General features: G+C 38.8%; 1 protein-coding gene and 1 pseudogene across 3 annotated transcripts in view; one reads left to right on the plus strand and one right to left on the minus strand.

Moving 5' to 3' along the window:
- Positions 1–9,402: 9,402 nt before the first annotated feature.
- Positions 9,403–26,315, plus strand: part of PHACTR2 (phosphatase and actin regulator 2) — a 120,718-nt gene continuing 103,805 nt past the window's right edge. Inside the window, exon 1 of one of the 3 annotated variants that reach the window (XM_040627889.1) lies at positions 9,403–9,668. In XM_040627889.1, the coding sequence (XP_040483823.1) occupies positions 9,623–9,668 (46 nt within the window). In that variant the 5' untranslated portion in view covers positions 9,403–9,622. The remainder of the gene's footprint in view (positions 9,669–26,315) is intronic. The other 2 variants (XM_008695040.2, XM_008695039.2) reach the window with 2 other exon arrangements.
- Positions 13,689–18,169, minus strand: LOC103666947 (annotated as a pseudogene).

Raw genomic sequence — 26,315 nt, forward strand, 5'->3', positions numbered from 1 at the left:
TCTGTTCCTCCCTCCTTTCCTTCCTTTCTTCCTTCCTTTTAAATAAATGCAGTTAGGGTTTTAAAATACCTCTAATTACCACATTAACATCATCCACATGTTCTGCGATACTTTCATTATTGTTTAGTTCTAAACATTTTATAAGTTACAATTTGATTTCCTTGTGTTTCTTAGGAGTACATTTTTTTTTTTAATTTCCAGAAATACATGGGAGACATTTTTATTTCTGTTTTTAACTATTTTTCTTATTGATTTCTAAGAAATCAATACATCTAATTATAGTCAGAGGTTGTGCGTTGTTTAATATGAAGTCTTTAAAATTTGTTGGGATTTTGTGTATGATCCAGAATTAACTCAGTATAGAGTTGCCATTCTTGAGTACAGGTCTCCACAGACATCAACAGTCAAGCTTGTTAATTGGGATTGTTCAAATCCATAACCTTTAAAGTATTTTGCCTACTTTATCTTACTACTTTTCGATGATATGTTAAAATCTCTCCATATTATTGTGGACTTGTCAGTTTATCCTTGCAGTTCTGTTAGTTTTTGCTTTTCATATTTCAAGGTTCTGACGGTAGGGGTATATATCCCTTAATAATTTGTATGTGTATCTTCTTGTTACTTTTTTTATCCTTTATAATAGATCCCTCTATGCTATTTATTTATTTTGACTTCAATTTTAATTCATCTATTGTTTTTTTAAAGATGTATTTATTTCAGAGAGAGACAGAGAGAGCATGAGGGGAGGGACAAAGGGAGAGGGAGAAAGAGAATCCTCAAGCAGACGCCCCGCTGAGTGCAGAGCCCAACACCAGGCTCAATCCCGGGACCCTGAGATCATGATCTGAGCTGAAATCAAGAGTCAGACGCTGAACTGACTGAGCCACCCAGGTGCCCCAATTATTAATATCGATATACCAATTTTCCTTTGGTAAGCATTTGCTTGGTATGTATTTTTCATGCTTTTATTTTCAGCTTTTGCTGTTTTGGGTGTATATCCTAAAGTTGGCAGAGAGAAAAAGATACATAATATTTCTGCCTCCTCCAATTTTTTAATGTCTGTCATTAGATAAGACTATTCCTTTCAGGGGCGCCTGGGTGGCACAGCGGTTAAGTATCTGCCTTCAGCTCAGGGCGTGATCTCGACGTTATGGGATCGAGCCCCACATCAGGCTCCTCCGCTATGAGCCTGCTTCTTCCTCTCCCGCTCCCCCTGCTTGTGTTCCCTCTCTCACTGGCTGTCTCTATCTCTGTTGAATAAAATAAATAAAATCTTAAAAAAAAAAAAAGACTATTCCTTTCACATTTATTGCAATTACTGGTTTGGACTTGCCTTGACCATCTTAATTTGTATCATCTTTTTTAGCATGCTGTTTTTCAATTTTTTTTCTTTCATTTTACCATCTCATTTGGAGAAGTGTAACTTCTATTTTCTCTTTCTTTTATTTATTGACATGGAAGCTTATTATTGTATTTTTCTTATTACTTGAAACAATAAATTTTTCTAACAAAATCAAAAACTATTCAATATTTCTGTCCTCTTTCTGGTCAAAATCAGGACCCTAACATATATTAAAAATTTACTGACTACGTTTCCTTTTTGCTTACCCAATATTTTATTAAGTCCACCATAATTTTATCAATTGTCTTTTGCATCTTACCCTTAATCCAGGCTCACTTTCTTTCTTGTTAAGGAATATTCTGTAGAAGTACCTTTAGTGATTAATCACTTTTAGTGAGTGATTATTTGACTTAGTAAATGTTTATTTATCTTGATATGGAATTCTAAGTTGACAGTTATTTCTCTATAACATCAAGAAAATATAACTCTGTTGTCTTCTTAGATTTATTGGGATTCCTTAATGTGCATCTGTCTTGTCTACTTATTTTCTCTGTATTCTTAATACTCAGTTTTACTAAGATGTGTCTAGATTTTTTTTCCTTGGTAACACCTAAGATTGTTTTCATTCTCCCCTTGGATGTCTAGTGAACATCTCAAAATTGGGTCTATAATTTCCCACTCTAAACCCACTCTACTCACTCTTGTCCCATTTGGATTCATGACAATTTGGTCCTTCTAGTTGTTCATACAAAATTTTGAAGTCATCCTTGCTTCGTCTCGTTTCTCTCATGTCCCACATTCAACCCATGAAGAAATTTGGCCCTACCTTAAAATGGATCCAGAATCCAGGTACATTTCACCATTCCCACTGCTGCCAAACTGGTCTAAGTCACTATCATTTCCTGCCTGGATTATTCCTGTAGTGTCTCTCCTGTTCTCTCTGCTTCCAACCTTGTCTCCCCTGTCCTCTCCTGAGAAGCCATAGTGATCATAGAATATATCAAATCGTGTCTTTTTTTTTTTTTTTTTGGTCAAAACTGTCACTGCTTCCCCATCTCATCTGTAGTAAAAGCCAAAGTCCATGGTCAACTCCAAGGTCTTACAAGTCTTATAATCTCTTTCTCATCCACCTTTCCTTTAGTACTGCAACCTCACTGCGTGACCATACAGCATTACTCTTACCTTTGTATTAACTGGCCTTTCTGCTTGGAATGCTTTTCCTTCAGATGGCCACATGGCTAACTCCATCACCTCCTTTGGGTCTGTGCTCAAATAGCATGAGAACTACCAGGACTATCCCATGCTAATCCAATCTCCTACTCTTCTCTATTTCATAGCACTTTTCATCTTCTAAATTGTTATAAAATTTACTGACTTATTGTATTCATTGCTTCTTTTCTGTCCTTTCACTAAAATATAAGTTCTATGAGTGCAGGTATTTTTACTTTGTGTTTAATTCTATATACCAAATACTTAGAACAGGGTCTGATACAAAGGAGAAGCATAATAAATATTTGCTGGGTGAGTAATGAACGAATAAGTAATTCTTATTTATACAGAACTACCATATATAATATAATATAACATATAACATAACATAACATAACATAACATAACAATATAGTATCTTATGTATTTTCACAGCACAGGAATACAATGAGATAAAGTTACAACCCAAAGGTCAAGTGATTAGTAAATGGTTAAACAAACTTTGCTACAGCCATACAATGGAACACTACTCAACAAAAAGGAACAAAATACTGATACATACAACATGGATGAATATCAAAAACATTAAGTGAAAGAAGCCAGATATAAAAAAAAACTGCATATAGTGTTATCCCATTTATGAAGTTTTAGAAAAGTGAAAACAATAGGGATAGAAAGCGATCAGTAGTTGCCATTTCCAGGGGGTAGGACGGGGATTAACCGCAGGACTTGAAAGGACTTTTGAGGGCTCTCAACGCTTTCTTAAAACTTTATTGTGGTGGTGGTGGTTACACTATTTTTTACCAAAACTCATTGAATTGTTTACATAAAATGAATAGATTCTAGGGTTTATAAATCATTCCTCAAAAAGCTGTAAGCAATAAATAAACAAACAAATGCAGTTTAGATGATCCACATATTATCAAAATTGAATCTTTCTTTGATTTAGAAAGCCTGTCACAATCTGGAGGCATCTTCAGGATGAATTGCTGCCTCTCTGTTGGAAAGATGCAAATTTGGCAATTGATAAAGTTCAGAGCTGCCTCTGTAGCAGCCCGTTGTTCATCCTTAACTCTTGGTGGAACAAATCTCTATCATAGTATTCACTGTTATACTCATTTACGTGGAAGCCACAATACCCACCCCTCTCCATGTATATATAGATTATATATCTCCTCACTATGAACTCCCGCCAGGATAGGGTCTGTACCTCACTAACGTCCCATGCACTATAGGTACCGGGCTTATGGGAGGTGCTTAGTCAATGTAACTGAACGACTAGATGATTATTCATATAAAGCATATAAAAGCAAATTTACAGTCATTGACAGACTTGATATTATTTTGCTATGGAGTCTATATTACTATAATCAAAATCATACATATAGTTCTAGATGATTTTTTTATCCATACTTTAAGTTATTGTAATTATGGAGGTAATGTAAATGCTTATTCTTTTATTCATCACATATGTATTAAGTTCCCTCCCAGGTGCCAGACATTTTGGTAGGTCCTAGGGATGGATGTGATGGTTAATAAAACAATGATTTGGTGGCACTTGGGTGGCTCAGTTGGTTAAGTGTCTGCCTTTGGCCCAGGTCATGATCTCAGGGTCTTGGGATGGAGACCCACATCAGGCTCCCTGCTTAGTGGGGAGTCTATTTCTCCCTCTCCCTCTGCCCCTCCCCACTGCTTGTGCTTGCACCTGCTCTCTCTCTCTCTCTCTCCTTCTCTCTTTCAGATAAATAAATAAAATCTTAAAAAAAGAAACCAAAAACAATGATTTGGACCTTACTTTTAGCAATTATTTTCTGTAAATTGGGCAGTAATTATTAAAGACGTCTTTAAGGATTGGTCTCTATAGATTTTGATCAGTAATTAAAGATTATTAATTTTACAGCAGTTGTCAGAGTCTTAGACACTGTGGATGAGTAATTTGTCTTTCCTGCGGAATGAAGTGCAGCAGAATACACACTATTTCTCCTGGGGTGGAGAAAATTTGGGGGAAAGGAAATGGCAGCACCACCCATAAGGTCTTTGTTTTCCAGAATAAATCTTCCAACTGTCCAACTCAATCACTAAGTAAGCACACGTGGGTTACACCACGCCCTCTGTGGAGACTCACTCAGGGCAAGGCAGGGGCAAGGTATTTTGATAATCCTAGCTCAAGCAAGCAGTAGAAGGAAAACTCAGGAAATAAATCATATAAAAATATGAGAACAATAGGAAAGAAAAGCCTGTTTTACAGGTTTGTTTCCTGTTCTAATACTTGTGGAATGTGTTTTTCTCTCCTATTGATGCTTAATATGACTAGAATGCCCAAAGTTGTAATTCTTTTCTTAACCAAAATTCTCCTTTGTCTGTTTATATTATCATGTTAAAACTAAAATCTCTCAGAATTGTCCAAATAAAAGGCACAGGAAACATTTGGTAGCAATGCTATAGAATAATATTTTAAAAAGTAAATGCTAGTTACATATGCAGAATTTCAACTGAAATTATAAGATCCAGTAAAATTGTAATTCGCATTTTAGTAATTATATTTTCTAAGTAAGCTTCCTTTTACAAAATGTAGCCAAGTTTTGGAGTAATACAAAGTTTTAAAAACCCCGCAGACATTCTACTAAAAAAAGTACCTTAATACTTAAAAATGTTTGCGTGTTAGTTTTTAGTTTCTGAGTTATGTATCCTTTTACCTGGTTATTAGAACCCCCTTGTGTTAAAATAGCCTTCTAACTTTAAAAATTGCTCTCTAGTGTGCTTGCTCCGGCAGCACATATACTAAAAAAATAAAAACTGCCCTCTAGCACCTCCACCAGCGGAAGGAAGAAAAGACAGTTTTCTGCTTTTCAATCAATCTGACAATGTTAAATAGAAAGAAAATAATTGGCTAACGTAGTGGTCTTAGATGACCTGTGAATTTCTGTTGTTTCTTCTGACCGTTGTATCTAGAAAACAACCTAAGACATTGGGGGAAATAAAATCCTATTTGGAAAATTACTCAGTTTTAATCACTAAGTTTCATTTCCTTCCCAGTAGGAAAGGGTTTTTCTTTGACTGTAATTCCCCTGACTCAGGGAAATGTCTGTACTTCACCGAATTTTCATGGCCAAGTCCAGGAATAAGAGCGCCAGTTGTGAGAATCTTCATCTACTCATCATGGCCACCACCAGCCGCTTTGCTTCCTGGACCACCACTGTTCTGACCAACCATCTCATCTGCTGGGAGTCTGCCTAACCCTTCTCTCCCACCCAACTGCTGGTGTCTCAAAATTGGTTCTGCAGCATCCGGGCAAAGCCAGACCCCCACGATGTGTATTCGTGGCATTTGTGCTCTGAGGGAGAAAGATCTCACTCTTTCTCCCACTCCAAGCTTAGATGGGGCTAGAAAAGACTGGCAGTCACCTAAAGGATAGGATTTGGTAGTCATGACTGTTCTAATTATACAGCATCTTCTGTAGCCACCAAATTATGTATCTACAGTTTGGACTTGAACCTAGTAGGTACGGACTTTTCCACAAATAGATGGCTAAGGTTTATTTATGCTTTTCACTTTTATCTAGTAAATCTAGTGATTTCCATCCATCAGGGGTGCAAGGGTAACTTTGGGTACCCCAGGTAGGAGAGCTTCATAACTCCAAGTCAGACAGACCAGTGAAATCTATGTGATAAGATAAAATGCCTGAAAACACCAAGGTTGTATGCACACATACAACCTTTTTGTCAAAAGGCAAACCAGATTCAGGAAGGGGAAATTCTATTTTACTAATCCACTCACTTTAACTTCTTTCTGGAAGTAAACGAATAAGTCTTTCAGGGATTGAAAGATATTTAGACTGTAGAGTGGAAAAATCAGTAGATGCCATCATTCTATATTTTTAGGAGAGCTTAACATAGACTATTCCTCAATTTCAGTCATGGTATGACCTGATGACAGCACGTTATAAAGGATGAAAGTAGTGGTATGCTGAAGGCAGCTCATATAAGCCAGTTGTTAAATTTCCAGGAATTTTGCAAACCAATTGACATAAATTTTGCAAGCCAGTCGACTGTTTGTTGAATTGGCCATTGTAGGAGTATTTACATTAAGGAAATTGGCAAGTACTACACACAAGTCACAAATCAATCTTGTCCCCCACCCCCAGACAAACCCGAGTATTGAGTATTTATCAGGATATTGCTGGACAAAAGTTTGGTTTAGGAATACAGACCAAAGAGCAGGACCAACGGGATAAAGGCTGAAGAATTATAAATAGATGGCTTCCTCAGAGTTAGATGTTGGCACTAATCTTATTTAGCATTTTTATAAACTCCGTGGAAAGAGGTAATACACAGAGAAATGTCCATATTTTTCCGATGGCATTAAATGTTCCCATAGTTACACTATAATCTGTAGGATTAATACCCAGAGCTCTTAGTAAGACTGTAATTTGGCCGAATAATTGATTATCTCTACTAAGGCAAGAAAAAGGCAATTTTGGAAATTATCTTAAAATACTCTTGTTAGATGATAAATTCTAACGTGATGACCTATAACTGGAATTTAGGGATTTCTGTAGACTTTTTCTATGTTCATTAGTATAATTTGTTAGCCTTGATAAAAAGACAGCAAAATAGAATAACTGTCTCACCCTTGTAAGGAAACCTTGATGCACACTTACTGTAGTTTTGGTTGACATGTTTCAAGGATAATGTAATGGAACTGGAAAAGTTTCAGAGAAAAGTGTGTAACCTGATCAGGGGATTATAGGAATCTCAGATGAGGCTAAGATTATATTAACTAGCAAATCCTGAAAGGTTTTGAATAAGGTAAATATAGATGGATTTAGCAAATCCTGAAAGAAGAGAACTACAGAATACCCCTTTGATGTTTGAAATAAGAATTTGCAGAAGAAATAAAAAAGAAACACTTCATTGTTTCTCAAGGAAAAGAAGATCAATGATAGCAAAAATAGCCTCAAAGTTAGCCTTTGTCAATTTAAAAATCATAACATTTACATAATTTTTAAAGATTTATTTATTTATTTGAGAAAGAGAGAGAGAGCATGAGCAGGTGGGGCAGAGGGAGAGGGAGAGAGAAGTGAAGCAGACTCCTGCCTGCCTGAGTGAGGAGCCCAGGAGGGCACAATCTCACCACCCTGAGATCATGACCTGAGCTAAAACCAAGAGGGGGGTGCTTAAAGGACTGAGCCACCCTGGTGCCCCTCCATTTACATATTTTTAATGTGCAAAATTTACTGTGTATTTCTTATGATCAGTGACCTCCCTTATTAATTAGGCTCAATCAATGGAAGGAAGAATGTGAAGTTCCCTCCTCTCAATTTAGGTTGAGAAAACACTGAACTTGAATTTTTTTTGTTATTGTTTTAAGGCAAACTTATTAAAGTAAAGAAATGGAAGAGCCATTATAATTGTTTACTCTCACTGATGAGTCCCCCAGGTGGGATGTGTTCCCAAAATATAACAGTTTTGCACTTTATAAAGAAATTTAGTTGATTGATTTCATTGCCCTAATTAGAACTCACATCTTGGTTAATCCTCAATTTCATTTTAAAAAAATCAAGTGTCTTAAGAATGAATTAGGCAAAGGGAAGTAGATAATTGATCACACTATTTTAGGGGAAAAAATTCTCCACAATAGAGGGTGGACTATTTGGGTGTGAACAAAATAGGGCAACTTACATAATTATGATGAAACAGACAAGTCAATGTCTTTCAAAAAATAAAGCAAGGCAGACAAACTTCAGAAAAAAAGATTTTCATGCTTAAGGTTTTAAATAACTTAGATTACTATTTTATAATATATATATTATATAGCTTTTTAATAGTTTAGAGTGGAATGTCTAGGATAATCTAAAAAGTGAAAGCTGTGGCAAATGAACTAAATATATTGCAGTTAATTTTTTACTTTTTAATGAAATATATACATTCAGAAAAATGCACGAATCATAGTATACAGTGAAATTTCATCAAGTGAACACATTTATGTGACCACTACCCAGTCTAATGCACTACCTATTGAGATATATATATATACATATATAGGTACACACATATATATACATATATGCAATTGATGAGTAATCTTTAGAGTCTATATATATAATGCACTATATAGAATCTATAGGTTACTCATCAGTTGTATATACCAAGAGTATCTGTATTCGTATTTTTAAGAAGTTTGGGGTTGAGATTTACTTACGGCAGGATTTAATTCAACTTTTAGGGAATGTTAGCTTCTACAACAAATTACCGTTTGTTTTTGTTGTTTTCACCTTTTTGTATATTTAAACTCCTTACCACAAGGTTTCAGAGATACCACAGTGATTCTTTTTGAATATAGGAGAGGTCAGCTTCCTGGAGTTGAGGTGGAGAGAGCAAAGTTTGTCCTTTGCTAATCTTACACATAGCTCCATCTTCCAGATTTATTGTTCAACGTAACTGAGGCCACTAATTTTTTTGTTTGTTAAAAGGAAGCTAATTTTTAAAACGAGGAAAGCCCCACACAGAGGACACATCTAACAGTCCTGCAGTACTGCCAACAGAATGTGAGGAAGAAACCAACTTTAAAGAACAAATTTTGTTAAATTAAGTACCGTGACTAAGTACTTTAATTCCTTTTCTTACAGCCCTAAAGGATCATTTGACATTGAACCTTTTAAGTTAAGCGGGAGTCGCCTGAACTCTCTACTACCCTGGGGCGGTGCCGGTCTCACAGCCCCCGCGGGCGCCGCTGCACCCGCCGGGCCTCTCCCCTCCCCACCACTTAGTCCCCCTGCACCCATTCCCCTCCTCCCCTCCCCCTCGCCCTCTCCCCTCCCTCCTCCCCCGTGACCCCTGACCCCAGCTAATCTGCATAGAGGAATGACAGGCATCCGCTGGGCAGGATCCGCCTCGCCGGCTGCGGCCGGCCGGGCTGGGAGACCCGCGCCGGGGAGAAGGTGAGGGAATCCGGCGGGCAGCTCCGCACAGCCCGGGAAATGGGCACTTGGAAACCTGCCTGCGAGCGGACCCATGATCGAAGGACCAAAGGAGCCGCGTGATCTCCAGACCTGGCCCCGCGACCCCAGACATGGGCCAGACCTCGGTCTCCACGCTGTCCCCGCAGCCCAGCAGCGGTGAGTCCGGGGCGCACGGGGCGCCCCCGCCGCGCGGGCGCTGGGCTTGCTCAGGGCAGCTGGGACGGCCGAGGGCTCCGCGGCAGGTCGGACTCTGCCCGAACCCGCCAAGTCCCTCGGAGAAACCCGAGAGGTAGCGCTCCCCCAAACTCTTTGTCGTGGAGAAGTGGAATGCGTTTTGGGATCCAGCCGATTTTACCTTAAAGGCACAGGCTCCATTTTCCGTACGAGATGCCTCGCCTGGGTGTTTATCTGAATTTCTTCCGAGCCTGAAAGTTACGAGAAACGCCATTTGCGTATTGCGGTGTTTTTAAAACGCGAAACTTAGCAAGGTAGAAGTGCCAACAGGCTTTTCTGTATTTACGCTTGGCTTCCGAACAGACTAGAACTGAATTCTTTCAAGCTTGTCAACTGATTTATGGTTTGTTTTCAGAGTAGAAGTGCCCATTGCTCTCTCTTATCCTGGCAGAATTCTGAATACTAACTTTTAAAAAGCTTAATCATTTCAAAAGATCATTTGTTTTGTTTATGTTAGACACATAAGCTATGAAACTGGGGGACACATACCTCACAAACTCAGTTTCGAGGGCTAAAGTTCGTTTTATGGAATCGTGTGTAACATTTCTAAGTTGCAATGATCTGTCTAAAAAGTTTGTTTTTTCCATTTTCTTTAAAAAGGGGAAGGAAGGTACGCCTGGCGTTCCTCCAGCAGGGTAGGGATGAACAGCTTTTTGGTGGCATTACTGGTGATTGGATAATGAAATAAATTTAAAAGGTCCTATTTTGATATTTTTCCATCAACATGAAAAAAAAAACCTCAAAGGGGCCATTTACGTTATTCCTTGAGATATCCGATACACTTTTAAAATTGTGTAAACATTAACAGGATCTTGCTGAAAGGAAGTGACAGGGCACAGATGAAGGTTTTTTAAATCAGCTCCAGGATATCTCCCAACTAGATAGCATTCTATCATTCCAACTTCCCCCCACATGGGTTTGTTTATACTGCGAGCTTCACACCCTGAAAAATCATAAGCTTTGCTGGGGCTGATGTTAATGTCCACAAAGGAGGAACCTTCTACAAAGGAGAGAAATCAAAATCCAAAAAAAGATCACACCTTTCCTTGCTGTTAAGGACAAGGTTGTACAAAGCTCCAGAACCTCAGAGACTTCATAGTGATGGCTTTTGGGGATGGGATGGGGGGGGTGTTGATTAGGATCTTAACTGTAGTAAACTATCTTGTGCAAATGAGGCTAGTTTCCTTTGTCTTACTTTAAAACAGGGTGACTTCTTTCATTTTAAGGAGGAGTTAATATTTTAAATTTACAGAATTAAATCAACACTCGAATACAACAGGTATAAGGTACCGCCCCGAATTTAATTCTTTTGCTGCAAAATATTGTCAGGGCTAGTATTAGAAAAGTGAATTTTGCCTTTACGAAAAGCAAAGAATATTGCATAACTGATCACCAAGAAGCAGAATAGAATCTTAAAATATGACTGTCCTAGCTCTTTCCCAGTACAGCAAAAAATACCCAGATTGCTATAATTCCCAATAAAATGACTAATCATGTCGAGAAACTGTGCAGCTGATTTATACAAAAAGTAATGTAAGCGAAAAGTTATGCTTGACTATGAAAGATATTTGATTTGGGCTTTTGTAAAATAATCATCTTAAGCCACGAGTCAGCTTGCTTTTCACTTTCTTGATTTTAGTCTCTTGAACTTTCAGCTTAGGGCTGCATCTATTTCTCTAGGTTTTAGAAGACCATTAATCATTATTTCTGAAAACATGCAGTTAGAGCCATTATTTCTGTTTTTTTAAAACAACTTGATTGACATATAATTAGCATACCATGAAATTCACCTGCCGAAAATGTACAATTTGTTAGTGTATTCAGTGTTGTGCAACCATTAATCTCTTTTCCCAGCCTACTCAACCCCCAGCCCCAGTCCTAATGAACCACTAATCTATTTGCTATTTCTGAACATTTTGTGTGAATGGAAACATACATCACATGCCCTTTTGTGACTGACTTCTTTCACGTAGCGTTATGTTATCAGTTATGTTATCAAGGGTCATCCATGTTGTAACATGTATCACTGCTTCATTTCTTTTCATTGCCAAATAACGTTCCACTGTATGGACATACCACATTTTATCTATCCTTCCATCAGTTGGTAGACATTTGGGTTCTATGACTAGTGCTGCTGTGAACTTCATGTGCAAGTTATTGGTGAACATATGTTTTCATTTCTCTTTGGTATATTTCTAGGAGTGGAATTGCTGGGTCACATGGTAATTCTGTGTTTATGTTATGTTTTAAGGAACTGCCAAGCAGTTTTCCAAAGCAGCTGTACCATTTCATATTCCCCCCAGCAGTGTATGAGGATTTCAGTTTCTCCACATCCTTGCCAATACTCGTTACTTATCTTTTTGATTGTAGTCATCCTAGTAAATGTGCAGTTGTATCTCATTGTGCTTTGATGTGCATTTTCCTAATTACTAATGACATTGATCGACTTTTCATGTACGTGTTGGCCATCTGTATGTCTTCTCTGGAAAAATGTCTGTTCGGGTCATTTGCCCAATTGTAATTGGGTAATTTGACGTTGTTATTGAGATAAAATAATTCTCTATGTACTGGAGATAAGTCATTACCAGATACGTGATTTACAAATATTTTCTCCCATTCTCTGGTTGTCTTTTCACTTTCTTGATATGGTTTGCAATTCAGAATTTTGAAATTTTGATTATTTTGTGTTTATCTTTTTTTTCTTTGTATTTTTGGAGTTATATCTAAGAAACCATTGCATAACCAATGTCAAGAAGATTTACACCTGAGTTTTCTTCTAAGAGTTTTATAATTTTAGCTCTTACATTTAGGTCTGTGATACACTTTAAGTTAATTTTTGTGTGTGGTGTGTTGTAGGGTTCCAATTTCATTCTTTTCCATGTGGATATCTAGTTGTCCAGCACCATATATTGAAAAGATGATTCTTTCCCTTTTGAATTGTCTTGACACCTTCTCAAAAATCAATTGACAGTATATGTAAGGGTTTATTTCTGAACACTTCACTTCTGTCCCATTAGTCTGTATGTCTATTAATATACCACACTGTGTAGATTACTGTAGCTTTGTAGTAAGTTTTAAAACAGAAGAGTGTGTCGTCTAACTTTGGTCTTTTTTAAAAAAAATTTTTGTTTCTTAAAGATTTTATTTTAAAAAAATCTCTACACCCAATGTGGGGCTCGAACTCACAACCCTGAAATCAAGCGTTGTGTGCTCTACCAACTGAGCCAGCCAGGTGCCCTAACTTTCTGCTTCTTTTGCAAGATTCTTTTTGCTATTCTAGCCCCCTTGCATTTTTGTATGAATCAGTCGGCTTGTCAATTTCTGCAAAATAGCCAGCTGGGACTTTGATAGGGATTGTGTTGAATAACACTGTTCTCTTAACAATATGAAGTCTTTAAAACAAAAACAAAATGAAGTCTTTCAATCTGGGAACACAAATGTCTCCATTTATTTAGATCTTTGATTTCTTTCCACAGTGTTTTATAGTTTTGCTATAAAATATAGTTTTAAGTATTGCTCTTTCTTTGTTAAATTTATCCCTATGTATTTTATTATTTTTGATACTATTATAAATGAAATTATATTATTTCATTTTCAGAATGTTGCTACCTAGTGTATAGATATACAAAAATAAATTTTTACATATTAATCTTATACCCTGCAAATTTGTTCAACTCATTTTTTAGTCCCAGTGGTTTTTCAGTGCAGTCCTTAGGATTTCTATATACAAGATCTCTATACAAAGTCAGGTGCAAATAGAGATAATTTTACTTCTTGTTTTCCAATCTGAATGTCTTTTATCTCTTTTCCTTGTCTGATTGCCCTCACTTATTATACACTATGATGTTGAATAGCAGTGGCAAGAGTGAACTTTTTTTTTTAATGCAACAGAACATTTAATTATATCAGTTTCCCATCAACACACTAGTCATTTAATCACGATTATATTGGTCATTTCCATTGGTTAGCAGGAGGCTCTTCCGCTAAAGGCTTCCATGATTTCTGCTGTATCATTTTTCTTGCCAGACTTAGTTCATTTTCAGCCTGAAGAATCACCTTTTCTCGTTGGCCACCCTGAAGTTGGTCTTCTAATTTCTTAACATCTGGTTCTGCTTTAACCGTACTCAGAGTAGCTTCTCATTTGTAATCTGTTCTGTATACTTTCTATAGGCTGCATTTTTAGGAATTTGCTCAAGAACGTCAAGAATCTGTGTACAATATTCTTAGCCTCTTGTATGACTCACATACAGCCAGTCCCACAAGGCTGGTGGTCTCCTTTAGTAAAGCCGCCATGACAGAGCCCAAGAGTGAAAGTTCTTGTCTTCTTCCTGATCTAAGGGGGAAAACAACCAGTTTTTACCATGTCGTGTTAGCTGTGGGTTTTTCGTAGATGCCCTTTTATCAGAAAGTTCCCTTCTGTTCCTAGTTTGTGAGCATCTTTGTCATGCAGGAGTCAAAGGCTTTTTTTCCCTCTGTTGAGATAGTCCTATGGTTTTTTGTCCTTCATTCTATTAATATGGTAAAATACATTAATTGATTTTCAAATGTTTAACCAAGTTTGCATTCCTGGAATAAAGCTTACGTGGGTATGGTGTATAATCCTTTTTAAATATTGCTGGATTTGGTTTGCTAGTATTTTATTGAGGATTAGATCCATTATTTCTAAGCACAGGCCAAACAAATATGTCTCCAAGGAGGTGTTTTCAGTACCCTCTGGCCTCATGTCCTAGAAGCATTGAGACTTCAGTATTCCCCTGACCAAGTACAAGGCATGGTGGATTGGACACAATAAATGTTTGTTGAATATATGAATGAATCAACAAATATTCTCAGTGAACAGCCTGATCACTTTAAGCCAATGATCTTATGAATGAGGGTTATGTTTGTTTGTTTTTTACTTCAAGAATTATGTGTTACTCTGGCTCTGTTGCTGAAGGGTGGTATTTAAATCTAGTAACCATTTCTTCTGTCCTGTTCAGCACCACACCACCCCCACTGTGCCACACAGACCAGCTCTTGGCTATTTGACCTCAGCCCTTGAGTTAAAAGAGCAGAGGAAGCCACTCTGATTTTTAGGAGACGAGGGAACAAGTGAATGAAGTATTCAGCATCACACCTAGGCCATGATAGAACCTCTGTCTGTCTGTGTTTCTGGGTTTTCATATCTTGGTCAGGGCCCAGGTCCTGCCCAGAATACTTACCATTTCTTTCTTTCTTTCTTTCTTCCTTCCTTCCTTCCTTCCTTCCTTCCTTCCTTCCTTCCTTCCTTCCTTCCTTTCTTTCTTTCTTTCTTTCTTTCTTTCTTTCTTTCTTTCTTTCTTTCTTTCAAGATTTTATTTATTTATTTGAGAAAGAGAGAGAGAGCACAGAGGGAAAGTGTGAGGGAGAAGCAGACTCCCTGCTGAACAGAGAACCCGATGCGAGGCTCGATCCAGGATCCTGAGATTGTGACCTGAGCTTAAGGTAGATGCTTAACCGACTGAGCCACCCAGGCACCCAGCACTTACCCATTTCTGTGTAAACCTGGTGTAGGAAGAAATCATGAAGGCAAAAATGGATAGGATTTATTTTCCTTAATGAAAATAACATGCACATGATCAGAAGTAAAACTTTATGAGATGAGTCAGGCTAAAAGTGTGTTTTTCTCCCTCCCAGACCCCCAATCTCTTCCCAATTATAACCCGGAATGAACAACTTTTTTTTTTTTTGGTTTTCATTTCAGAAAGTTTTCATTCAAGTATATGTATCTTAATCAAAACACAAGCAAGACATGTTATATACTTACTGCTCTAGAGTTTGAGTTTTTCACGTAATATAACTTCAAAGTATTTCCGTATTGATATTTTTAATCCTATAAACAAGCAATATGTAGATATATCATAATTTTTTAAAAGGACTCTATTATGTTTTTATCTTTTATGTTTGTATTTTTGTATTGTTTTGGGGCTCTTTTGTGTGTGTGCTATTATGAAAAATGCTGAAATGAGCATCTCTATCTAAACATCTCGACCTACCTGGACCAGTAAAATCCTAGCAGTGGAATTGTCAAGTCAAAAGATTTGTATACTTTGTTTTGATAGACTTTGCCAAATGACTCTCAAAGAGGCTGTATATCAGTATATCTGCTCAGTATATGAAAATGCCTTTTTCCGAACTCTCACCAGCACTGCAGGCATATCAGGATCTCTCTTCGACCATATGGTGCTTTGTGAGAAACTGAACTCACTCCCTCTGGGTGAGGCAGCCCTGCAGGCACAGATTTACCCGGTGGAACATTAGCAGGAATTATGTCCCAACTCATTCCCTTGCTTAGGTGCCCTTGTGCAGTGAACACTCTACATAACTATACATAACTACAATGTCATACATAATTAATTTGAAAAAATCCGTGTCTATCTATATGCAAAAAGGGGCATCTCACTTTGGTTATGAGAGAAGTAGAGCATTTGTATTTCTTTTTCTCTGAATTGGTTATGGCAGATCTTGCAGATTTTCGTGTTAAGGAGATTAGCCTTGTGCTTATCATGTATTGTAAATATTTTTCTATGTTTTTCTTCTTAAATTTGTTTTTCATAAAAACTTTTCATGTCAAATTGATCGATTCTTTTCTTTCTTACGAACTAGAGTTAATCATGATTTCCTTTGCTGTTTCATTTTTGAATGTTGGATCTCTGTAACTTGTTGTGATTTAAAGTGAATGATTTAATGATATTAAGTTTTTAAACTTATGTATAGCAAAAAACCCGTCATCAGCAAATTGAAAAAGGAAATCATAAAGTTGACAAGATATTTGCATTGTATATGGAAAACTGATAAATATCTTCAAGTACTAAGACCCTTAAAAATCAGTAAGAAAAAATATCAATAAGAAAAAAAGTAAAGGCTCAAATAGAAAAACAAGAAAAGAACATAAACAGAGGTTTTTCAAAATATGATGGCTATAATTGTGAACTCATTGTAGGTCAGAACCTATTTTAAGTGCCTTGCTTGAATTAACTTTTTAATCCTCACAACATCCCTAAAAGGTAACTACTATTAATATCCCCATTTTACAGATGGGGAATACTAAACCACGAGAGTTAACTTGCCCACATTACTTAATCAAAGAAGAGACATAATTTACCAATTGGCATCTGAAATAGTTTCAGCAGTTTAATGAAAAAAAAAAAGATGCCGTTGATCACCTATGAATTGAGCAAGGATTTAAAAGAATGATTCTCAGACAATTGTCTTGTTGTAGTTTAAATTGGCACAACGTATCAGAAGAGCAGCTTGGTGATATATATTAAAAACCTTAAAATGTGCATACATTCAGATCCGGCAGTTCCACTTTCAGAAGCATATTGAGAAGGAAATAATTACTCACTGGGACAATGTTTATTAAAAGCCAAAAATTGGAAATAGCAGTTGAACACCAAGAAATTTTTTCAATTAATTGGGATACGGTCATATAAGGGAATAAGCCATTTAAAAATGGTGTAAAATATGGACCGCCTGGGTGGCTCAGTCAGTTAAGCGGCCAACTCTTGTCTTTTTTAAAAGATTTATTTATTTGAGAGAGAGAGAGCGTGTGTACATGTGGGCTCACGTGCATGGGGGGGTGTGCAGAGGGAGAGAGAATCTCAAGCAGACGCCTCATTGAGCATGAGCCCGTCGCAGGGCTCAATCCCAGGACCATGAGATCGCGACCCTGGCTGAAACCAAGAGTCTGACATTCAACCAGCTGTGCCACTCAGGTGCCCCTTAAGTGGCCGACTCTTGATTTCCGTTCAAGTCATAATCTCAGGGTCCTTCATGGGCTCTGTACTCAGCAGGGAGTCTGCTGGAGGACTCTCTCTCTCCTTCTGCCTCTCCCCCTGCTCATGCACGCTCTCTGTCAAATAAATAAATATTTTAAGAAAATGGTGTAAAATATAATTTTGAAGAGTGATTTTTATAATAAATAACAAAAATATTAAAAGGCAGGTTTAAAATAAAGATTCTACATGAAGAGAAATCTAGACGGGGTGGGATGAAATAGAGGAATTTCATTTCTGAGGAGGTAGTGTGACAGTCCCACTTTTCTCTGCTTTGGGCACAATCGTAGCCAGGACTTCCACATCCCGTGTGCCCTTGGACCTCCCCTGGAATTAAAGCCACGAGCTGACCTGTAAGTGTATCAGCTTTTCTCTAGCTGTCCTCAGACTTGGTTTTAAGTTCATTGGCTGCTTTTCAGCCACTTTAGTTTTTCTTGGGCATTCCATCATGAAAACAAAAATATCGGTCCTACCGTAGCCATCTTCTTTTTGAGTTGAATTTTCTTCTTAGCCTGTCTGATCGTAACGCAAATGCAGCCACTCACGTGGAGAGAAAGAAAACGAGCACATTTGAACTTCATTTGTTTCTCTTTAGTCCACAGCGCATCAGGTCTGGTGGACGAGTAGTATCCCAGATATTTTTAGCTTCAGTGTATTTTATCTTCAGAAGTCTGAGAGGATAACAATCAGTGGGGGGGTCAGACTTCACTTTTTGCCTACTTAATGCAGCAGGGAAGGAGATAAGGACTCTGGGTTGTTGATCTTCTAATTAAGCGCCTTTTGGTTGAGTAAAGGAGAAGTTCCGACGCGTTTTCTTGTCTTGAGGGACTTCAGTGTAATAGGCTACCTGCCTGTTCTTGGGAGTCTCTGTTCTTGAGTAGAGATACATACTTAGTGAGGACTCAGCTTACATAAAAGTGTTCTTGAGGTGGAAATAGTCTTAAGAAAATAAACACTTCTGGTCCACCCTCTATTCCGTTGCTATCTGAAGCAGGGGAACCCAAACCAAAAACAACAGTTTCTGTTCCCCAGAAGGCAATGAGCCCATAACATTACTTTTAAAAGTTTGGTCTGTTATCCTTTATATTTGCTTACTACTCCTCCATTTATTTTGGTTTCAAGGGGCTGGATGTTTTTATTCATATAAACCTTCTGGCAAGGATGACATTCCAGCCATTAACACCAAGGGAATTTTGGTTGACAAAGAAGGGACTGAACTGGTGTTTTGCTTAAGAATAACCTGGGAAAGCTGCACTGGTGTGTGCTGGGTGGGTATATTCCTGCAAGTTGGGCTCGTTTTGTGAAGCAATATTAAAAGGAAAAAGGGTGGCACCTTCATCCAACTGAAGTAATTACCTGGAAGGTTCTGTGTACAGCAGTGGGGTAAGATTCAAAGGGGAATCACACACAGACCCTGCCCACAAGGGTCTGTGCCTAGATGGCTCCTCTACTTGGTGGAGATGGGCAGAAAGGAAGGTGGAAGGAGAGGGACACCTGGAGAACTGTGGGGACAAATCAGGGAGGCCAGAAAGTACAGAAGGGGTGGACAAGAATTCTGGCCCACACAGGTGGTGGGAACCACTGAAGTTTTTTATCAAATGAGAAATGATTAGAGCTTTGCCCCTGGGGGATGAATCTGCCTGCCACATGCAGTATTGATTTCCTGGGGGAGACAGAAGGCAGGACCAAGAGGTCATCTGTAATCACCCAGCAAGGTGAAGTGAACACCAGACCTGGGGGGTATCTGCAACTCCGACCTCGCCGTGGGCTTCCAGGCTCAGATCTGCAACCGTCTATTGGGCAGCTCTGCTTGGGTCTCTCGTGGGCATCTCCCAGGTAAAAGGTGTCAACAGAAGGCTGGAGTTTACCCTCCCAACCCCTTCTTCCCTGAACTTTCCACATGTCACCAAATGATACCTCCAACCACTCACTCATTCTAGCCAGAAGTTGAGGAGTCTTTCTTGAGTTTTCCCTTCCTCTTCACACCAAACCATCAGCATGTCCTGTACATTTTCCTTTCAAAATGTATCCAGGCCCCTCACTTCTGTCTTCAATGCCCCCATCCAACCCCTGACCGCTCATTGCTCAGATAGCTGTAGTGGACTTGAGCTGATCTCCTGCTTCTGTTCTCAGCCTTCTGCAAGTCCTGTTCCACGCAACAGTGAAAGTACTGTTTTAAAACATAAATCATGTCACTTCCTTACAGCTTTCCTGTGTCTTCCCACTGCACTTAGAATGAAATCTAGATTTTGTACTCTGACCCTCAAGGCCACACATGGTCCTCTATGACCCTTGGTCCCTGCTCCTCCCCCCAGCCCCCCACCCCCCACCTGTTTCGGTCATCAGACAAACCTGGCTCAGTCTTACCTGTGACCTTGGCAGTTTCTGCTCTCTCTATCCAGGAGGTAGGGGACACTCTTCCACTAGCTCTTTACAAAGTCGACTCCTTATCTTCGCTCGGGCATGACCTGCTTCATAGAGACCTTCCTTGTCCAGCTCTCTTTAGAGGAGCCTGTCCACCCACCTCAAGCTACAGTTCTCTGCCCTTTCATTGCACTGACCTTTCAGATTATCCTGTTTGTCATTGTCTCCCTTCACTAGAACCTAAGCTCCAGGAGCTAAGGGACCTTATCTTGTTTCCCAATCTGCCTTCTTATTCTGACATCTATGCCTGACACAGCTGTTTGTGGAATAAATGAATGGCTCAGTCTTGTCAGGTCGAATATTAATAGAGTGATACAAACTGAGTGGAAAGTATCACCCAAGAAGTGTACAGTTGTTTAAACTGATTATTATTTACCTCCAGTCTCTAAATAGCATGCTTACATTGCTAATTATCAATTGTTCAGCTTGACACATTATTATTGACCTCACAGTAGAAATTGGAAACGTACCTTTGTTTTTCACACCTTCTCTGACCCCTGTCTCCCAGCCCCATCACGCATTTCCCATCCTCCATGTTCCCATGTTCCCAGCATTCTTACATTGTGCTTTTGATTAGAATAGTATTCTGTATAACTACGTAAAAACTGATGATAGCGAAGCCTTGTGGTAAACCAGGATTACTTTTTCTTTCCTGCATGGCTTTTGCTTTCCTTACTTGGTGTTTTTTGTTTGCTTGCGAAGGGTCCTGCATACTCACCCCCAAATCTTTCCCCAGTTTTGTGACTCTCTTCTCAGTATGTTCAAACACTTTTGTGATTCTGTCAAGTTCATCTGTAAGAAGTGAATCCAGATTGGACTGGATTTCCTCTAAGCTTGCTGCCCAGCTGTTGCCCTGTATCTCTCTTCATATCATCCTGGGGATCCTTCCACTTCCCTCTTGTAATGGATCTCCGGGTTGCAAGATCAGGGTCTTACCTTTTCTGGGTCTGTTTCCTAATTTGGACAGAGCACACAGGTAGCTTCTTGAGAAAAGCTCATGCGGCTTGGCTTTTTTTGAGACCTACTATCAGAAGGCATCTTTATTATGGCTTTCTACTTGGTTGATAGCTTGATTGGGTCATAAGGTAGCAAAGCAAACTTGCTATAATATGTAAAAGTACCCACTGTCACTAATAATTAACCACAATTAATATTTTGTCTTTATGTAGATTAATTTTTTTCTCTTTAGCTCATAGCTTTTAATTAATTTCAAAAGGCTTTCTTGAATGATTGTCACATGAGAACTCAACTTTGATCTACTCTTGTTGTTATAGTCTAAAAAATATCTTACGGAAGTTTAATGTTTTATAGCTGAATGGGCTAATTTAAAAATATGTTTACTGTGATAATAATGGTTTTTAACAGACTTGCCTGATTGTGAGAATCACCTAGTATGCCTGGGGAAAATATCCACTTCTGGGTAACAGCAAAACCCATCTTTTGGAGAGGGGTCTCAGAATCTAAATTTTCAGCAAGCATTCCAGAAGATTCTTAACATGAGAAACATCCTCTGGAGATTGGCAGGGTTTAAAAAGTGGCTTCAGATGAAAATTTCTCTTCATTAACAATGTGTCTTCTCTTGACATGAGGTAGAAGTTACAAAATGTCCAGTTCAGAAACACTGATGTTCTGTACCCAGTGTCTTGATAAATTTGGTCGTTAATATGAGCAAGTATTCCCATTGTCAAGTACAATTTTGGCAGAATCTCCTTGCCAGAAATTTTTTTGCTCTTACGTACATTTTGCTAATATTATAAACTGCAAAATAACTCATTTCCCACAATAGTCAGGTTTGAGGTAAATACAGTTACATTCGAAGGGAAAGAAGTTATCTGCAGAATGACAATTACTGTTTAAGGAAAGGACACAGAATTTCAACTCTGTTGCCTTTTTAGGAAGACCTCCTTGAACTTCATCTGAGGTGGCTGCATGCTAATTACTTAAGGAGGAACCAAAGTGACAGAGCAGGGGGCTGGATGAAAACAGGTGTTTAATAATGCGTGGGAGGGACTGTAAGAAAGATTTTAGTAAGATCTATTTTCTAAAAAGGACGCCGAGCCCTTTTCTCTTTTAGAAATGTGGGCAGCAAATTCTGAAAACTTCAAAAGGAAGCAATCATTTATTTAAAAATTCTTTTCATATGTTTCTTTTGGAAACATTTGGCTCTTTTTATTTTTGCCTCTGTTTGTACTTCAGGGGTCTTTCCTTTCAGTGATGTGCCTATTTTGCAGTACATTGCCCAGTGTGAAGTAAATTCCAGTCTTAATTGGGGTCTCTTAAAAGCTTTTTCTAAAGGGTTTCTCAGCCTCCCCGAGAAAAGGCCACTGTTGTTTGTCTAAGGTGCTCTGATGAGGGCCTGCTGAGCACTGCCTTGGACCTTCCTTCCAGAATAAAAATGTTTCTGGCCACAGCTGGGTAGCCCACAGGACTGAGCAGGGCAACCTGACAGGATGATTCAGGATTGCAATTGCCGATTTCATCTATTTAAAGGGATTCTGTGTTTTTCAAAATTTCTTCTACATCTGTAAAGTTAACTCGCGCTGACCTGCCAGGCGTCTGTGGAGGAGCTGGCTGAGGATGGAAACTTGGAACAAGCCAGAACGAGTTAACTGAGCTCATGGTGAATGTTCCTGTGTGCCTAACAGAGCAGTGTTTCATTTTCCTAAAGTCTACTAAAATGGAATTATATACATATGTGCACAACTAGTGTGCTGTCGCTTGGAAAGTACTCGGCTGCCAGTTTTTTTTAAAGAAAACACGAAAAGAGTAAAATCAAACTGGAGATTTTAAAAAGGATCTAGAACTGTACACTTTTAAAAAAGACTGAATCCCCTGTAGTCATCAGACCATGGAATGTCAGAACACACTTATTGTCAGAATTCATTTTTCAAATGATGATGTTTTAATTTATAAAGCCGTTATAAAGTGATCATAGCAGAAGCCTTTAAAGAACTTTTCCCCTCTGTTGGGTGGGGTAGAGATGAGGTTGGAAGCTGTGTGACATTTTCATTCTGTCTTCAGTGTGTGAATAAACAGCTTTACAGATAGTAGTAAAAGTCTGTATTAGTTTGCTGGGGGCGCCATAACAAATTCGCACAGACTGGGTTGGCTTAAACAATAGAATTTCATTTTCTCACAGATCTGGAGTGTCAGAACTTAGTACTTAGAAGTCCAAGATCAAGGTTGGGTTTCTCTTGAGGCTCTGTCCTTGCGCTTTCTCCCTGTGTTCTCCTGTGGTCTATGAACTACAGGTCTATCCGATCTCTATTATCTTAACCAAGGCACCAGTAATTGGATTAGGGCCCACCTATTATGCCCTCGTCTTACCTTAAATACCTTTTTAAAGGCCTTATCCAAATACAGTCATGTTCTGAGGTGCTTGGGGTGAAGACTTCAAGAGATGAATTTTGGGGGACAAAATTCAGCCATAACAATATCCTTAAAACACAGGTTTACAAACTGGGATCCATTCACAATGGCCCATAAACAGCTTGGATCCCTTGTCTTTTTTCTGGTTTTTCCAATTCCACTTCTTACAGGTTATAGCTTCCTCCCTGCTCACCTTCAGCAGTACCACGTACTCAGTAGATATGACCTGAGGAAGAGGTTGCATTGAAGGTGTTTGTCAGCGATGGAAACCAACCTGAGTCACTAGACAGTGCCACTTAAGAGATGAGGCATGGAATGTAAAGATTATATGGGGTAGAATTAAAATTAGTCTGTGTGAACACTGTTTCTGCCATATTTGCGTTAGAAATCATTACCTCGTGAGTGGAGCCCCAAATTGATTGTGTAATGCTAAGAAAAACAGTGCTTATGAAGACGCGAATCCCAGTGTGGTCAGCCACTATGTAAGTCCCACCTGACTAGTTTTATAATCTTTGAGGTCCCTGAATGTGAGGCACAGTATTTAGAGAAATGCTTTATTCCCAAATGTCACTACATATATATTTGTCTTTTCTGTGTTTGATTTTTTCATACCCTATATGCTTTTATTATCTTAGATGTGTTTGATACCCAGCAGAGTGACATGTTTCTTCACCAAAAGCTGCTAAAATAAGAAATAGAATGAATAGGGATACTAAAGAAAGATAATGTTAAAACACCTGTGAGAGTAAAGCAAGAACAAGAATGTTCTTGCCAAAAAATGCAGCAGCCCTATTGAGTCAGGTTGGTAATTCGAAGATGACTAAACACATTGGTATTATGTCCCATACATATCACAAAAACCTAGCAGGCTTTTGGTAATGGCTTCCTATCTCTTGTTAAACTCTTCACTGGAGTGGACAGATGGGTGGACTTGCTCCTCTTGTCATGAAAATAATGCTTCAAACACATACCCACCTCCGTGAGGTTCAAAATTCTTTAATATAAAAGTGGAAAAGGTCCCTCAAGCCATGTAAGCACACTAGAAAGATGGGCGCATCAAAATCTAGCCATCCTAGATCCTCCCTCAGAAGGGTGGAGAACTCTCCAGACACCTAAGAGATGATTTAATTTTTTGGCATCTGTTGGACCAGGAGTTTCCTAGAAGTGAGTTAGATCTTGAGATGGCTGAGATACAAGGCATTCCTAAAAAGCTCCATGTAAGACCCAGTTGTTCTGGGCCCTGATCTGAATCCAAAGGGTGATGGAGTGGGAGTTGGGGGGTGTGCAGGAATTCTCAGCCAAGCTCCACACCCATTAGTTGTGACCCTATCACTTTAGTCTTTTAAGGCATTGAGTAGATGAGAATCGGCCAAACACTCAATCTAAGGACAGTTAAAAGTCACAGAACTTTGGTGTTCTTCCAAGTGAGAACATTTCTCTTGGATTCGACCCTGATATTGCAGATTCAGAATTCAATATCCTAAGACTTTTTAAAGATGAAGTCTTACTATATACAATGGGAATCACTGATAAGGGTTTAATTAGTAAGTACTTATGGCTTTGCAGTGCCGATCTAAAGTTATTTTTATTGTCCAGTATCTAGTCCTGGGGGCAAAAAGAAAGAGCACAAGGTTCCTGTTAGATCTCGAAAAGGGAGTGGCACAGAATAAACACAGGTCCCCTTGATAATGCTTTCTTAGCCAGTCCAGTAAATGATGGTCTCAGTAAGTGTGAGTCCTTTAGGACTTAGGTATCTATGTTGAACTTAAAGGTGGCCTTAGTTGTAAAGAACCTGAAGTTAATAGAATCATGAAACGGAACTTCTTTTTCTCCTCAGATTTTGACACGAGGCATATTTGGAAACAGGAGTAAAATGCAACTTCCTGTGTTTGGCCGCTACAGCGACACGTCTTGTCTAACACAGCAACAGCCTGTAGCTCACCGAGATGTAGACAGTTTGATAGCTGAATTTTCAACATGGTTCAGTAAGAGTTCACCAAGTGTGCAGCAAGTCTTTTGAGTAAAATTGGTTTGTGGGTTTTTTTACTTTACTTTTTTGTTTTTCGCAGGTACAAGTGTAAAAAATAAACTGTGCACCTTGCCAGCTGGTGGGAGATAGAGCCAAATCCAGTTCTGGCTGTTCTCTCCCATTCTTGTAGGTGATGTCAGCCTTCTTGCTTTGTGACTTTCCTCGGGACATTTCTGCTGTAGGATGATGGTGATTTCCCTTGAGTGCTAGTTGGTCCCTGCTGCTCTCAGCAATTGGCCTGAGACCTGTGCAGAACACAGGTGACTCTGTGCAAGAGTCCGTTTTGAACAGGGTGTTTTTGTTTTTCTGGAGCCCTCTAGAAAACCGGGGAAATAGTTTTCAAAGAAATTTCACTGTCCCAGTTGCTCCAGATCATAAATAACCCACTTTCTAGAATTTATTCCCCACAAAACCTTTTAACAGCCCCTTCCCGCTTGTTTGTGTAGGAGTAGGGGAAGAAGTAGTGGAAGGTGATGAGCATTCTTGAGCATTGGTGATGCATTGTGACCCCTTATGTATGTTATTTCTATTAACCCTCGTAACAACCCAAATGCTAAATTGTATCCTCCCATTCTGTGGATCAGGCAGAGGCTGTGAAAGCTTGAATGACTTGCCCAAGGTTACCAGCTAGGAAGTGGAAGAACAGATTATTAAATTGAAGTGTTTCTGGCCCCAAGGCCCATGTTTTCTCTCAGTGGAACTGATAGGTCTGTGTTTTTACTTAAAATGACTCTTTCTTTCTCCCTTTCTCTCTCTCTTTCTTTCTCTCTCTTTCTCTCTCTCTCCCTCCCTCCCTTCTTTCCTTCCCTTTCCTCCCTCCCTCCCCCTTCCTTCCTTCCTTTCTTTCTTTCTTTCTTTCTTTCTTTCTTTCTTTCCCCCTCCTTTCCTTTTCTTTCCTCTTTCTTTCTTTCTTTCTTTCTCTCTCTCTCTCTCTCTCTCTCTCTCTCTCTT

Source organism: Ursus maritimus, unplaced genomic scaffold (genome assembly GCF_017311325.1).
Source record: "Ursus maritimus isolate PB19 unplaced genomic scaffold, ASM1731132v1 scaffold_13, whole genome shotgun sequence".
Lineage (NCBI taxonomy): Eukaryota > Metazoa > Chordata > Mammalia > Carnivora > Ursidae > Ursus > Ursus maritimus.